General features: G+C 39.1%; 1 protein-coding gene across 4 annotated transcripts in view; it reads left to right on the forward strand.

The window, feature by feature from the left end:
- Klp64D (kinesin-like protein 64D) overlaps positions 1-14,912 on the forward strand; it is a 135,169-nt gene that overhangs the window by 40,504 nt on the left and 79,753 nt on the right. For all 4 annotated transcript variants that reach the window (XM_071696150.1, XM_071696151.1, XM_071696152.1 and 1 more), the window contains exons 6-7: positions 7,688-7,885; positions 13,812-13,983. In XM_071696150.1, coding sequence (XP_071552251.1) covers positions 7,688-7,885; positions 13,812-13,983 — 370 coding nt within the window. The remainder of the gene's footprint in view (positions 1-7,687; positions 7,886-13,811; positions 13,984-14,912) is intronic.

The raw sequence follows: 14,912 nt of genomic DNA on the forward strand, positions 1-14,912 counted from the left end.
TCCGCTGCCAGATCCACTCCCAGATATCTAAAACACTTCACTTCCTCCAGTTTTTCTCCATTCAAACTCACCTCCCAATTGACTTGACCCTCAACCCTACTGTACCTAATAACCTTGCTCTTATTCACATTTACTCTTAACTTTCTTCTTTCACACACTTTACACCAAACTCAGTCACCAGCTTCTGCAGTTTCTCACATGAATCAGCCACCAGCGCTGTATCATCAGCGAACAACAACTGACTCACTTCCCAAGCTCTCTCATCCCCAACAGACTTCATACTTGCCCCTCTTTCCAAAACTCTTGCATTCACCTCCCTAACAACCCCATCCATAAACAAATTAAACAACCATGGAGACATCACACACCCCTGCCGCAAACCTACATTCACTGAGAACCAATCACTTTCCTCTCTTCCTACACATACACATGCCTTACATCCTCGATAAAAACTTTTCACTGCTTCTAACAACTTGCCTCCCACACCATATATTCTTAATACCTTCCACAGAGCATCTCTATCAACTCTATCATATGCCTTCTCCAGATCCATAAATGCTACATACAAATCCATTTGCTTTTCTAAGTATTTCTCACATACATTCTTCAAAGCAAACACCTGATCCACACATCCTCTACCACTTCTGAAACCACACTGCTCTTCCCCAATCTGATGCTCTGTACATGCCTTCACCCTCTCAATCAATACCCTCCCATATAATTTACCAGGAATACTCAACAAACTTATAGCTCTGTAATTTGAGCACTCACTCTTATCCACTTTGCCTTTGTACAATGGCACTATGCACGCATTCTGCCAATCCTCAGGCACCTCACCGTGAGTCATACATACATTAAATAACCTTACCAACCAGTCAACAATACAGTCACCCCCTTTTTTAATAAATTCCACTGCAATACCATCCAAACCTGCTGCCTTGCCGGCTTTCATCTTCCGCAAAGCTTTTACTACCTCTTCTCTGTTTACCAAATCATTTTCCCTAACCCTCTCAGATGTCTTTATAGTCAAATTGCATATAAGATAGAAAATGAAATTCTTTATGACTGGAAGCTCATTTCAAGGTTAAAAAGTACAAGATTTATAAAATAAAGTTATGAAATATCACATAAAAGTACCATACAAAATATCACATAAAGAATCATCCATTGCACTCGCACGCTATATCATGGAGAAGTTACAGCATCTTTAGGTGGTTAAACAGGAGAATGCTTCTTGGTACAATTGATTTCCTGAATTTATCAGTGTGCTGTGTAGGCTGAGACAGTCTTCTTTCTGACCTTAGAAATACATATTATTGGTGTAGAGGATGAGTTGTGATTGACATATCTTCTCCACCTGCTTCATTGCACATTCCTGATACAGCATTTTAGTGTTTTAAGTGTTTGCTTCCAATTTCCTAGCTTTCAACAATTTTATCAAGTTTATTTTTATCTGTGCTAGCTTGCCATACCAGGTGATAATTGAAAAACATAAGATTGATTCTTAAGTTGACCTATAAAAAAGATTGATTATTGCATTGTCCATACGTAGACTATTTAAGGTATGTACAAAGTGCAATCTTTGATTACGTTTTTTATACACCATATCAGTATTTCAACACCTTTTAACTGGTCATCTATGATAAAGCATAAAGCCTAGATGCTTGTATTGACTCACTCTTTCTACATTTTCATCTTCATTTGTAATTAAATCTGGTACATGTAGTTTTCTTGTCCAGAAATGTGTTATCATCTCTTTAGTTTTCTTTACATTCAAGTGCAGATGATATCTTTTACACCACTCAACAAAGCAACTAACTCAGGCAATATAATCATTACAATTATCATTAACAATTTTTTCTATGATTACCGTGTCATCAGCATATTTTAGAATAGTGTCTTCCAAGAGACCAAGAGGTGCAGAAGATGATGCTAGTGCTTCTGAGCATAAGCATAAATCATAATCTATGCTTGAAAAGGTGGAGTTACTGAAAAAAATTGATAAAGGAACTACTGAAAAAATTTGATAAAGGAACTAATGTAAAGACTTTGTGTGATTTTTATGAGATCGTATCAGCTGTGTATGACTTAGGGATCAATTTCTGTTTTCCTGCATTTTCTGTGGTCAGGCAATGGCCAAGTCCCAGTGTTGCCAGATGAAAGAGGTACATCCTGTAATTTTCTCTGATGCCCTAAAACCAATTCAGAAGTATGTAGAACTACTAAAAGATGTTATCACAGTTTTAGGCTGTATTCATAGGTCGTTTGAATTCACTTCCAAGGAAATAATCTTTACTTATCAGTGCAATATTGCGTTTCCTTTTTGAAGATTATTTTAGCTTTGGTTGCCATTCTTGAATACTAGTCAGTATAGCTGCAAGCTTTCTAGATTCTTCTCATTCAGAGAGAGAACTCATATGAAGGTCCTCTGGATGACTTTAAGCTATTCAGCTTACAAAAGAAAAGATTAAGATGGGATTTAATGCAAGCAATCAAAACTGTCAAATGCTTCAGCATTTTTGATCTAAGCAGATATTACAGATTTCATCAGTTATATTTCAGTTGTATTAGTGGATGCAAACAGCATAACTATAAATATATAAGAAAATTGAATAAACAAAAACCTCTATCCAAGTTTATGTTTGATATTATTAGTGCCTATATTGTTAAGAATTCTAGAAGCAGTTTCCCTTAGTTGTCTATTTACTTTTTACTCTCTTCTTATGATTATATATTTATGATCTTTTTTTGATCAAAACAGCCTCAGAAGGACCCAGTAGACATTTGTTTTTGTTTTTCTTCATCTTTATGTGATTATTGTTATGTGTTATAGGTAGAGAGGTAGCACTCTTATTGCTCTGTCTCATAACCTTTTATATATGATCTGTGTCTTTACTCCTATCTGTAAAGCATCACGAGAGGTCAAAAGTGAGGAGGGTTGTATCAGGCTACAAGGGAGCCTAAAGAGATGCCAAAGTTTTTCTGATACATGGTTGATGAAATTTAATTCGAGCTTACGTAAAGTAATGATGGAGGGACAGAGTGAAAGAAGGCCTCAATGTGATTGTTATCAACTAGGAAATACTCTTCTGGATTCTTTGTATGAAAAGGCCTTGGGAGTCGACATTATCCTGAGCCTGCCGCCTCAGTCACACATTAGGAGAATAGCTAAGGAGACAAGCTATCTGCTAGCAAATATTAGAGTAACTCTTAAGCTTGTGGATACAGAAATATGTAGGATGCTGTTTATATCCTACAAAAGGGTAAAACTTAAGTTTGATTACAACCTAAAGAGGCACAAACAGCTAATAGTGAAGGTTCAGAGGAGGGCAACAAAGATATTAGTGGAAGAGAGAAAAATGATGGGTGACCAGACCATATCCTTGAAGTTATTGAAATAAATCGTCAGGAGATGGAGGAATTGAGCACCCATAAGACAAAAAGTGAAGTTAAGTAAGATTATTAAAAAAGATAGAAAGAAGTACTTTTATGATATAATAGTAGTGGATAAATGGGATAAGAGTAAGATGATTGAGGACATTAGAAAACACTGTAATTACATGAGAACACATTCACTGAATCTGTTTTTGAATTGAAAAACAATTCACTTATACTGGTAGGCAGTGACCAAGGTAGGTCTTGTTATGTCTTGAAGATGTAGAGGTATAAAAAATAATACTGCAGCATTACACTATTGTAAATGAATGTAAAACTAGATACGTATATGCTTGAAAGAACTTTGTGTGACAGGAAGATAAAGGCAAAGTACACAGAGGTAATGTGCAACAGTCTATCATGTTTTCCTGACACTCAGTCCTGACAGAGTTTGGGAACTAATGAACTATTCTGTTACATCCCAAACTCTCTCTTGGGTCTTTGACTTAGACTGAAATTTTGATGTAATGGAATTTCTTGAAAATTTCTGTTAGATCCCAAACTTAGTCTGGTGAAGTCCAGAGAGTCTGTTGAAAGCTGAATTCTGATATACTGACTGAAGTCTATTATACTAGAGGTATACTGCATTTGCAAATATCTATTGAAACTTTCAAAGTAGGTAGTAGTTGGGAGGCAGCAAATGACCAGGGTGATATGTTACCAGTTCTACATACCTGGGTATCAGGAGGGTTAGTGACATCTGCTTAGTGAGCTAGCACTTTAGTGGCTGTCAAGTTACATTCCTCTGATCTAAGTAGCTTTCTTTTCTTTCTGCTTCACTAACATGTGGACCACTGGCATTGTCCATAAACATGCAATCTCCCCTTATCATGTGTAACACTTGACAACACTTAACTTATGCAGCTCATTTTTCATAACTCTAGATTTTCCTGCAGTGAGTACTATGCACTAGCCCTGCCTTTTGTTAAAATGGTAGGAGGAGTAGATGGAAGTAGTAGGTAGGAATGTTAAGGCAGGAGCATTAGGTAGTAGTAGGTGGGAGCATTAGATAGAAGTAATCATTAGAAACATAAGGTAGGAGCTTTCACAAACACTGTGCTAGACTTGCCCCTCTACCAGTGGCCAATTAAGAGTGAGGCACTAAAGGCTAAGAAGCAAGACTGGAGTTATTTAGTTATGGGGACTCTGTTGCCATGGGCACCCCTTTGAGGAAGTTCCAGTTGAGACAGGCATCAGAGATATAGCTATAGATAGACAGAAAAAGCTCAAGAGTAAAGCTCCCTCCCCATACATTATAAATGTAAATAATTACACCCATAGGGTAAGCTAGGTACTCATTTTTCTGACGAGCTCTGAGGGGAGGATGAATATATGAACTGGTTTTGGGCCAACATCCATGCCCAGGATTTGAACCCACATGGGTCCAGTCCTAGGCAAGCCTATGTAGGCTCGTGTGTGTGTGTGTGTGTGTGTGTGTGTGTGTGTGTGTGTGTGTAATTAACTATTTGTACTGTATAGGGAAGGAGTTTTACACTCATGTGTGCAGATGTATATAATTTTGATTATACAACCATAGGACCCATTTTTTTAACTCTTGCAGCTTCAAGGCTTCACTTAAGGGCAAGGAAATGATGGACTCCTTTGGAATTAGAAGTTCCTTGAATGTACCATATTCTTCCACTGATAAATACAACCATGTGAAGGTGACTTTTCACTCATCGTGTAACAGTATGCAGGCAGAGTCCAGTGACCTCAGTTTTCAGAGGGGCTAATTGAGTGTCACAGCAGTTTTGATGTGAAAGAATAGATTAAGTATTGGGTGATATGAATGTGAAAGTGATTAATGTGGCAGTAGTTGGTATAACTGAGGGGCATGGGGTATTAAGTAATATTAGTGGAAATGATGAACAGTTTGTGGAGTTGTATTGAAAAAAAAGTACTGATAATTGGGAATACCAGGTTTAGAAAGAGGGACAGTAATGTATGGGTGAGTATGTGAGATGGAAAGTGGCTTTACTAAATTGGATATGAATTGATAGACATGCAAAAGAGAGACTCTTGGATGTGAATGTTCTGAGAGGAGCAGCTGCAGCTGGTGGGGTGTCTGATCATTAATGATGGAAGCAAGGGTGAAGATTTGTAGAAGCTTTAGGTCAGGAGGAAATGATATGGGTGAGAAGAGGGTGGTGAAAATAAGTAAGCTTTGGAAATAGGCTAATGTGAAGAGATACCAGATATCAGTAGATATTGAGTGTAGAATGGTGAATGAGAGAGTGAATTAATTGAGGTGAGTTGGTGAGGAGTGGGAGGTATTTGAGGAAGCAGTGCTCATGTGCAAAACAAGTGTGTGAATAATAATGGGAAGATTCCATCCTTGAATGTAATGGTGAGTGCCATAAGATCTTTCATTACGGACATTTACATAAAGCCCACCAACCAAAGTAAATGTATGAATAGAATAGGTGAATGCTCTCAGGATTACAAGAGGAGTGTCATTTGTGCATAAGTGAGGAGAGCAATCAAGGTGTGCTCAACCTGGCAGCTTCTACACTAAAAGTATCAGTGGATTTGAAAGAAAAAGAGAGTCCAAATCCCAGTGCAAGTTTTTGTCTTTTCCCATGCTAGCTAGGTAGGGCCAGGAACAGATGAAGAAAGGCCTCATTTGCCCACATCCATTTTCTAGTTGTTATGTGTAATGCACCAAACCACAGCACCCCCCCCCCCCCATATGCACAACCAGGCCCCACTGACCTTTCTGCGGTTTCCTCCAGCTGTTCTGTGCACCCTGGTTTAGTCCATTAACTGTATACCACTCCCTGTATGCCACATCTTGCATAGAACACTTACAATAATTTTCATCCCTCCTCCAGTTTGGCTCCCCTTTCTCCTTGTCTCCTCCACTTCTGACACATGTATTCTTTTTGGCAACCTCTCCTCACTCATTTTCTCTTTATGTCCAAATCATTTCATCCAACCCTCTTCTGGCCTCTCAACCTTCTCTTATTACTACACCTCTCTCTTACCCTTTTATACTTACTTGATCAAACCACATAACACCATATGTTGCCCTCGGAGATTTCATATCCAACACATCCATCTTACTTCTCACACCCTCATGCCTCACATTCCTACAGCATTGTTGGAAGAACTATACCTTAAAACATACCCACGTTCACCCTTCCAGATGATGACCTCTCTTTCCACACATTCTTCAGTGCTCTCTCACAACCTTCGCACCCTCACCCACCCTATAACTCACTTCTGCTTTCATGATTCCATTTGTTGCTATATCCACTCCCAGTTACCTAAAACACTCAGGACCTGAAAATGTCAGAGGTTGCAAGGGATGCAAAGGATAGAGCAAATTCGAGTGATGTGGTTTGCAGAGGACAGAGAGCTGTCAGTGGGCTTAACCAGGGCATATAAGGCTGTCAGAAAACCCTAGAAGGGTCTGAGGAGACTTACTGTGCATAGGGAGCTCTAGTTTTGATGTATCATACATGACAGCTAACGAGTGAATGAGGCTAATTCTTTATCTACATTGGAAATGGTGAACATGTAAAGTATAGAATTACCCTTGGGAATAGGGGTAAAAGAATGCTACCCATATATATCTCTTGCATTTTGTAGGAGTTGACTAAGTTTTACTTCTTTGTCCCTGGTAGCTGCCTTTTCTTTCTGCCTTACTCACATGTGGGCTGCTGTTTTTCAGTCCACAAACTAAATCTTTCCATTTCACGCATGATACTTGACAAAACATAGCTTGTATGACTTGTATTTTTCTGTAGTGAGCATTATATGCTAGCTGTGCCATTTTGCAGAATCTGATCGTAAGTGCTCATTAGTAAGTACTAAGTACTCTCCTTTCCTCCTTGCTCTTCTGACATGTGGATCCTCTTGGTCAGTCATTCTTTGTACATCCTCTCCTTATGTCCAAACCATTTCAGGATAGAGAATGCCAGCATGTTCCCTCTGAAAAATCAGGGATTTTTTTAGATTCTAATCCTTGAAGATTTGTAGTGTTTTTCAAGTCACTCATGGGACACTGCCACAGAGAATTAATCTCTTTTGTACTTTAAAACCCACATTTTTTTTCCTTGTATCTTTCCCAAAGGAATGTTTTCAGAAATGTTAGTAACAGATATCTTTAGCAAATATACAAACTGGCCCAGATCTCTCCATCATGAAAGGGACACAGTAGTATTGTAGTTTTTGTATTTTTTATTGACTATACTTTTTTTTGAGTTGCTTTAGGATGCAGATGTAATTGTAACTTTCTTCATTCTTTCAGGGTTCTGAACGACAAAGTAAAACAGGGGCAACTGGTCAGAGGTTAAAAGAAGCCACCAAAATTAATCTTTCCCTCTCAACTCTTGGAAATGTTATATCTGCACTTGTGGATGGAAGATCAACACACATACCTTATCGCAACTCCAAATTGACCAGGCTTTTACAGGATTCGTTAGGTGGCAACTCAAAGACAGTTATGGTAAGTAGATTTGTTATTTACAACTGATTTTCATGATAAGAGTGGTTGCACATTCATCATATTTATGGAACCAGCTTTAAAGATGCATGCTTGTTTCTTCAGAAGAAAAGGAATAGCCTGAGTGTGAGTTGAGGAACATTCACCCTCACTGCAGCAGTCCCTAGTTTTCACTGTACACTGTCTGAGTGGAATATTCTCAAATATTCTAGAGAGTTGTCTCCTGTAGTGTACTATCATGATTAACTACAACAATCACTTTTTTTTTTTTTTTACTTGTTTGCAATATCCTGTATAACAAGGAAGTAGTAAAAGCAGATGAAGAATGGCCTCATTTGCGCACATACATTCTTTAGCTCTCGTGTACAATTCACTGAAACCAGAAACCCCTTTCCACAGCAAAGCCCCACAGACCCTTCAGTGGTTCCCATACTCATCTCATATACCCTGGTTCAACCCATAACAGCATGTCACCCGCCCCCCCCTGTACACCACATCACTCCAGTTCAAGCCTCACACCCTCCTGCATATTCAGGCTCCAATCACTTGGATCATCCTTTCACCTCATCCTTGGTTTCCCTATTCACCTTCAGATCCCTTCAAATCTGACATATGAACCTTCATAGTCATTCTTTCCTCACCCATCTTCTCCATATGTGTATACTTTTTCAGCACACCCTCTTCAATCCTCTTATATTTACTTTTCCTACTACTTTGCTTGTTTCTTAGTTGTCATTTTCTATTTGATCAACTTTCTTAACATCACATCTTCCTCAAACTTTTTATATTCATCCTCTTCCATAATTTTTTCCAACTTATCACATCCATACTACACTGTCAGGACTACAGTACCATCAAACATGCCCATTTTTGTCCTCACAGACAGAGACCTCTCTTTCCACGTACTCATCAGTGTGATCAGAACCTTAGCACCTATCACTGTTCGTATGGCTTACTTTAGCCCCTTTGATTTTATCCACTGTCATCTCAACTTCCAGGTATCTAAAACACTCCACTTCCTTCAGGATTTTTCATATTAGAAGTAACACCCTATCCAGCTTGTTTTCCTCCCAAAACATTTTATCTCTCAACTTTCTCCTTTCATACTCTTTTCCATACTTGGAAACCAGCTTCTACAGTTTATTACACATATCTGCCATCAGAGTCAGTCATCAACAAACAACAACTGGCTCACTTCCACGGTCCTCCCACCCCGAGTAGACTGTAGACCTGTTCCTCTCTTGACGACCATCATATTCACCTCACACATCACCCCTAACAATACACATCCTTGCTGCGGACCCATCCTCTCCTGGAACCATTTACCCTCTGCTCTTCGCTCTCACTTAACCATCATTCTATCATACTTGTTCCCAAGCTCAGCGTTGAAGGACTCATTCATAAAGTTTAATGCACTATCCCTTCCAGTGCCACCATAGAGCAGCTCTTCTCTCTGGGGAAAGATGACCTCAAGCCAAAAAGATCGGGGCTCAGTGACAGCTATTTTGAAATGTTGGTTTTCTTGAAGGGATAATGAAGTGTTATTGTAGTTACTTGAATTAAACACTATTGATTATTATTTGCATTACTTGTACCGGTGTTTTCAATTGGTTGTTCGTGTTTCATTTCAAATAAATATTTTTCACCTTTAATAGGATGGAATGACTGAGGTTTGAGGTGGTCCTCGTTCCTTTCTTCAGAAAGGACCACACCTCTTGTAATTCACCTTCATTTTCACTTACATTACTCTGTGATTTACTTCCTTAGACCCTTTCACAGATTTCCACATCTCATCCTTCCACAGAAGTGCCACTCCTTCCTTTTCTTTCGCTATCATGCAACCCCAGACTTTACCCCAAGGACTTTACTAGTATATTCTTCCCCCTTCCCATTAATTTCAGTTTCACTCAGATCCAGATCATCCAGGTTCTTCTACCAACCCAACTAGAAGGCCTGTCTCTCTACTCTTCTCATCCTTGTTACACCCTCACACATTGTCACCCAAGACTGAGCATTTGAGGAGGATGAGCTTTTCTCACTTGGCTCCTTCATAAGTACCAACACTTAACAATTGAAATACAAGGAGGGGAGGGTTTTCATCCCTGAGTTTCCACCCCTTTTACTCATCTTCTAAGAACATTCTTAAAATACAAGGGTGCTATTCTTTCTCCCCTATTCCCAAGGATGATTTTTTTCTATACCTTGCCATTTCTCGTATAGTAACAGCCAAAGAGCATTCTCATTCACTCATCCCCTCTAGCTGTAGTGTTTAATGTTAAATGATTCAGGATCTACTGCCTGGTTCTCAAAATCTGTCTAAAAGCTGCTTGATTTCCTTCCTTGAAAACACACAAATATGTGTTCGTATTGGCATTGCTGGAAGATAACTGGCTGTGGAGAGAAGTTAACTGACACTGCCACCTTAGCCACCACCCAGGCTCAGTATATTGCTTTGAGACTGAGATGTGAAACTTAGTGCATCAGCTTGCAGAATTATCCATCAGGAGGCATTAAAGAGTTAGATAGCCATGGTGACATCACATATCCATACTGCATACCATCCTTCATCTGAAACCACTTGCCCTCCTCCCTTTCTCCCTTTCGTACTTGCACACATGCCTAATTCTCTTGCCATGCCCACTACTTCAAGTATTTTTCTTTCCTCATCCTTTATATTCATAACACCTTCCACAAAGCATCTCATCCAAACATATTATACACTTTTATGAGATTCATAAATACCACATACAAGTCCAACTGTTTAAGTATTTCTTATGCAGATTTTTTAAAGCAAACACCTGATCCACACATAATCTGTCAACACTCATCTTCCTCAGTTGGTTGATATGTGGTTGCCACCACCCTCTCTTACACCTTGCCAGTTGCACTAAAAAACTTTTACCTTTGTAATTCGCACATTCTCTTATGTCCCCTCTGTATTTATACAGTGGCACTGCATATGCATTCTGCCAGTCAGGCACCTCACCTTGAGCATACATACCTTAAAAATCATAACTAAATCATCAGCTACACTGCCTCCTCATTTTTTGCGATATTCAGCTGCTATTCCATCCACTCCAGCTGCCTTGCCATCTAATGTAAGAATATCACCTCTTTTTTCACCAAATTAATTGCCAACTCTCTCTCACTGTGCATATCTCCACAACTTAAGCCCTACACAGGAGCCAACTTATCATTTTATACATTCAGTAAGCCCTTACAACACTTATGCCATCTCCTCTTACCTCTTCTGTTCTTGTTACCATTTCCCTCTCTGCTCCCTTTAGTGATGCTCCCATTTTTTTCTTTCTCATATTGTTCATCTCCTTCCATAGCATTTTTTTTATTTTCCTTAAAGTTTGCCTATACCCTCTTGCCCCAACTCTCATTTGCCCTGTTTTTCAGCCCCTGCACCTTCTTCTTGAACCCCTTTTAGTCTTCTTGTACATTTCCTAGTCATTCTCATTCCTTCCCCTTAGGAACAACTCTCTTTTCTCTTTCAATAGCAACGTAACTTCCTCATCCTACCATTTATTACCCTTTTTCACATTCCCACATCCCACATGCTTCTCTCACACATGTAAGAACTATATTATTGTTATTATTATTATTTTCCTTTGTCGCTGTCTCCCACGTCAGCGAGGTAGCTTAAGGAAACAGACGAAAGAATGGCCCAACCCACCTACATACACATGTACATACATACACGTCCACACACACAAATATACATACCTATACATCTCAGCGTATACATATACGTATGCACATACGTGTACACAACGTATACATATACAACGTATACACAGACATATACATATATACACATGTACATAATTCGTACTGTCTGCATTTATTCATTCCCATCACCACCCCGCCACACATGAAATAACAACCCCCTCCCCCCTCGTGTGTGAGGTATCGATAGGAAAAGACAACAAAGGCCACGTTCATTCACACTCAGTCTCTAGCTGTCATGTAATAATGCACTGAAACCAGAGCTCCCTTTCCACATCCAGGCCCCACAGAACTTTCCATGGTTTATCCCAGATGCTTCACATGCCCTGGTTCAATCCATTGACAGCACGTCGACCCTGGTATACCACATCATTCCAATTCACTCTATTCCTTGCACGCCTTTCACCCTCCTGCATGTTCAGGCCCCGATCCTTCAAAATCTTTTTCACTCCATCTTTCCACCTCCAATTTGGTCCCCCCACTTCTCCTTGTTCTCTCCACCTCTGACACATATATCCTCTTGATCAATCTTTCCTCACTCATTCTCTCCATGTGGCCAAACCATTTCAAAACACCCTGTTCTGCTTTTTCAACCACACTCTTTTTATTACCACACATCTATCTTTTATCCCTGGGGATAGGGGATTAAGAATACTTCCCACGTATTCCCTGCGTGTCGTAGAAGGCGACTAAAAGGGGAGGGAGCGGGGGGCTGGAAATCCTCCCCTCTCGTTTTTTTTTTTTTAATTTTCCAAAAGAAGGAACAGAGGGAGCCAGGTGAGGATATTCCAAAAAAGGCCCAGTCCTCTGTTCCTAACGCTACCTCGCTAACGCGGGAAATGGCGAATAGTTTGAAAGAAAAGAAAAGATCTATCTTACCCTATTATTACTTACTCGATCAAACCACCTCACACCACACATTGTCCTCAAACATCTGGTTTCCAGCACATCCACCCTCCTCTGCACAACTCTTATCCATAGCCCATGCCTCGCAACCATATAACATTGTTGGAACCACTATTCCTTCAAACATACCCATTTTTGCTTTCCGAGATAATGTTCTTGACTTCCACAGATTCTTCAACACTCCCAGAACTTTTGCCCCCTCCCCCACCCTATGGTTCACTTCCGCTTCCATGGTTCCATCCGCTGCCAAATCCACTCCCAGATATCTAAAACACTTCACTTACTTACTTACCTAATTATCTCATATTCCTTGCCTACTCCCCAGGTTTACTCTTCCCTTTTGTCATTCTTCACCTAGTCTCTGGTATTTCCTCAAACAAGCTTCTTTTCTGAGCACATTTAGTTTCTCATTCCTCTTCCCACCCATATCATTTCCTCTTTTCTTAAAACCTATACAAACTCTCACCCTTGCCTCAACCAAGAAATGATTATATATCCCACCAGATGGCCTTCTCAAAGCATTTACATCCAAAAGTCTTTCTTTATCTTGCTTATCTACTGATACGTGATCCAGTAATGCCATGTACCCATGTTTACATACACCTCCATCACCACCCCATCCATAGACAGCTTAAACAGCCATGGTGACATCACACAGCCATGTCACAAACTAACCTTCCCCTGCAACCACTGACTCGCCTCTCTTTCAACTCAAAACATGCCCCTTACACCCTTGATAATATATTTTCACGGGCTCCAATAACTTTCCACCCACACCATACACTTGTAAGACCTTCCACAAGGTATCTCTTTTAACACTTATCATGTTCTCTCTTCAGATCCATAAATGCCACATACCACTCTCTCGGACAACTTTTCTTGATATTTTGTATTAATTCTGAAGCCAAAGATATTTTTTGAAATTTTTGTAAGCCCCACTCCAAAGGACTGCCTAAATTTCCAGTTTTGGTCCTTTAAGGGTTAAATGGTCACTAAAAATCGATTTGGAGTGGGAGTTTGAACTAAGAGGAAGTAGTGTTTTAGATATGTCTGCTAGCCATGTAGCTTTTCCAAAATGGGGTTTACATGTGTTGAGAGAAATTTTTTTGCAAAGTTTTGGGAAGTTCTGCCATGTGGTTTGGAGATGAGTCTGTAGTCACTTTATTGTGTTTAATTATAGAAGTAGGTTTTTATGTCTCAACAGAGAGAATTTAACTTTATTTTGATGTCTATATAATTTTTTCATCCATTTACTGTACCAAATGCTTATGATTTTACTTGTATGTAGTGTGCTAACATTGGGCCAGCTAGTTACAATTATGATGAGACAATAAGCACCCTCCGGTATGCCAATCGTGCTAAGAACATCTGCAACAAAGCTAAGATTAATGAGGACCCTAAGGATGCTCTTCTTCGTAAACTTCAAGACGAGATCAAGACGTTAAGAGATCAGCTGGAAGGTAAAGTCAGAAAGAAGTATCTGTTGCAAACCTGTTGTAGATTGTTTGAAGTGATATATATTTGTTTAATATTTGTCCTTATAATTATTCAGATATACCTCTAGATTTTTGCTAAACTTAGGAAGAGTATGTGGATGTATCTCAGTAGTATCTCTTTATGAGATTGAAATAAGGTTTACTCAGACAGTGGTTCCAAAATGGATGATCATTTATGTGCCTGTTTATGGGTTTTTATGCAGTTAATGTGATAAACAAATTTAAGTGAATTTTGGTGAAACATGATATGAAAAGCACCTAAAAAGAGTTTTAAGAAGGATCCACATTTGACCTTTGAGTTCAAAGTCGAAGGTTTCAGGCTTTGTGTACTTTTTAACACTATTAGCACAGCAGCTTGAACAAATATCAAGAGATTTTAATGAGAGTGACCATGCATGATGTATCTTGATAATACCTTGAAGTAGGTCCAAAGTGGGTTTGTTCTTGGTTCCATTTCAAGGTCAGAGATGACTAACAAGATTTCTTTCAGTTTTATTATTGTTCGTAAGGGAACTGGATAAGCTATCAATGAATTTTGGTTAAAAAATCAAGTATACTATTGATGAGTTATGAATTGACAATTATTTGACCTTATTTCTAAGCTTGAAGTCACACATACTGGGTTTTATCCCATTTTAAACTTTTAGTGATCAGTTGTAACAAGGTCCTTGGATTTTATCAAATTACATTTTAAGGATATATCAAAATTTTTTGTTTGAATATGGCTTCATTTGATTCATTGTCAAAGCATTAGTATAGATGATGTGATGTAATTCGAACAAATAACAAAAATGAGGTTTTTGTGAAGTGACTGATGAATGATTCTGCTGTTACAGAAAGTATCAAAAGTTCATAGAGCATCAGAGCTTGATGACCAAAACACTTAGCAGTGA

The sequence above is a fragment of the Panulirus ornatus genome, chromosome 59 (assembly GCF_036320965.1).
Source record: "Panulirus ornatus isolate Po-2019 chromosome 59, ASM3632096v1, whole genome shotgun sequence".
Lineage (NCBI taxonomy): Eukaryota > Metazoa > Arthropoda > Malacostraca > Decapoda > Palinuridae > Panulirus > Panulirus ornatus.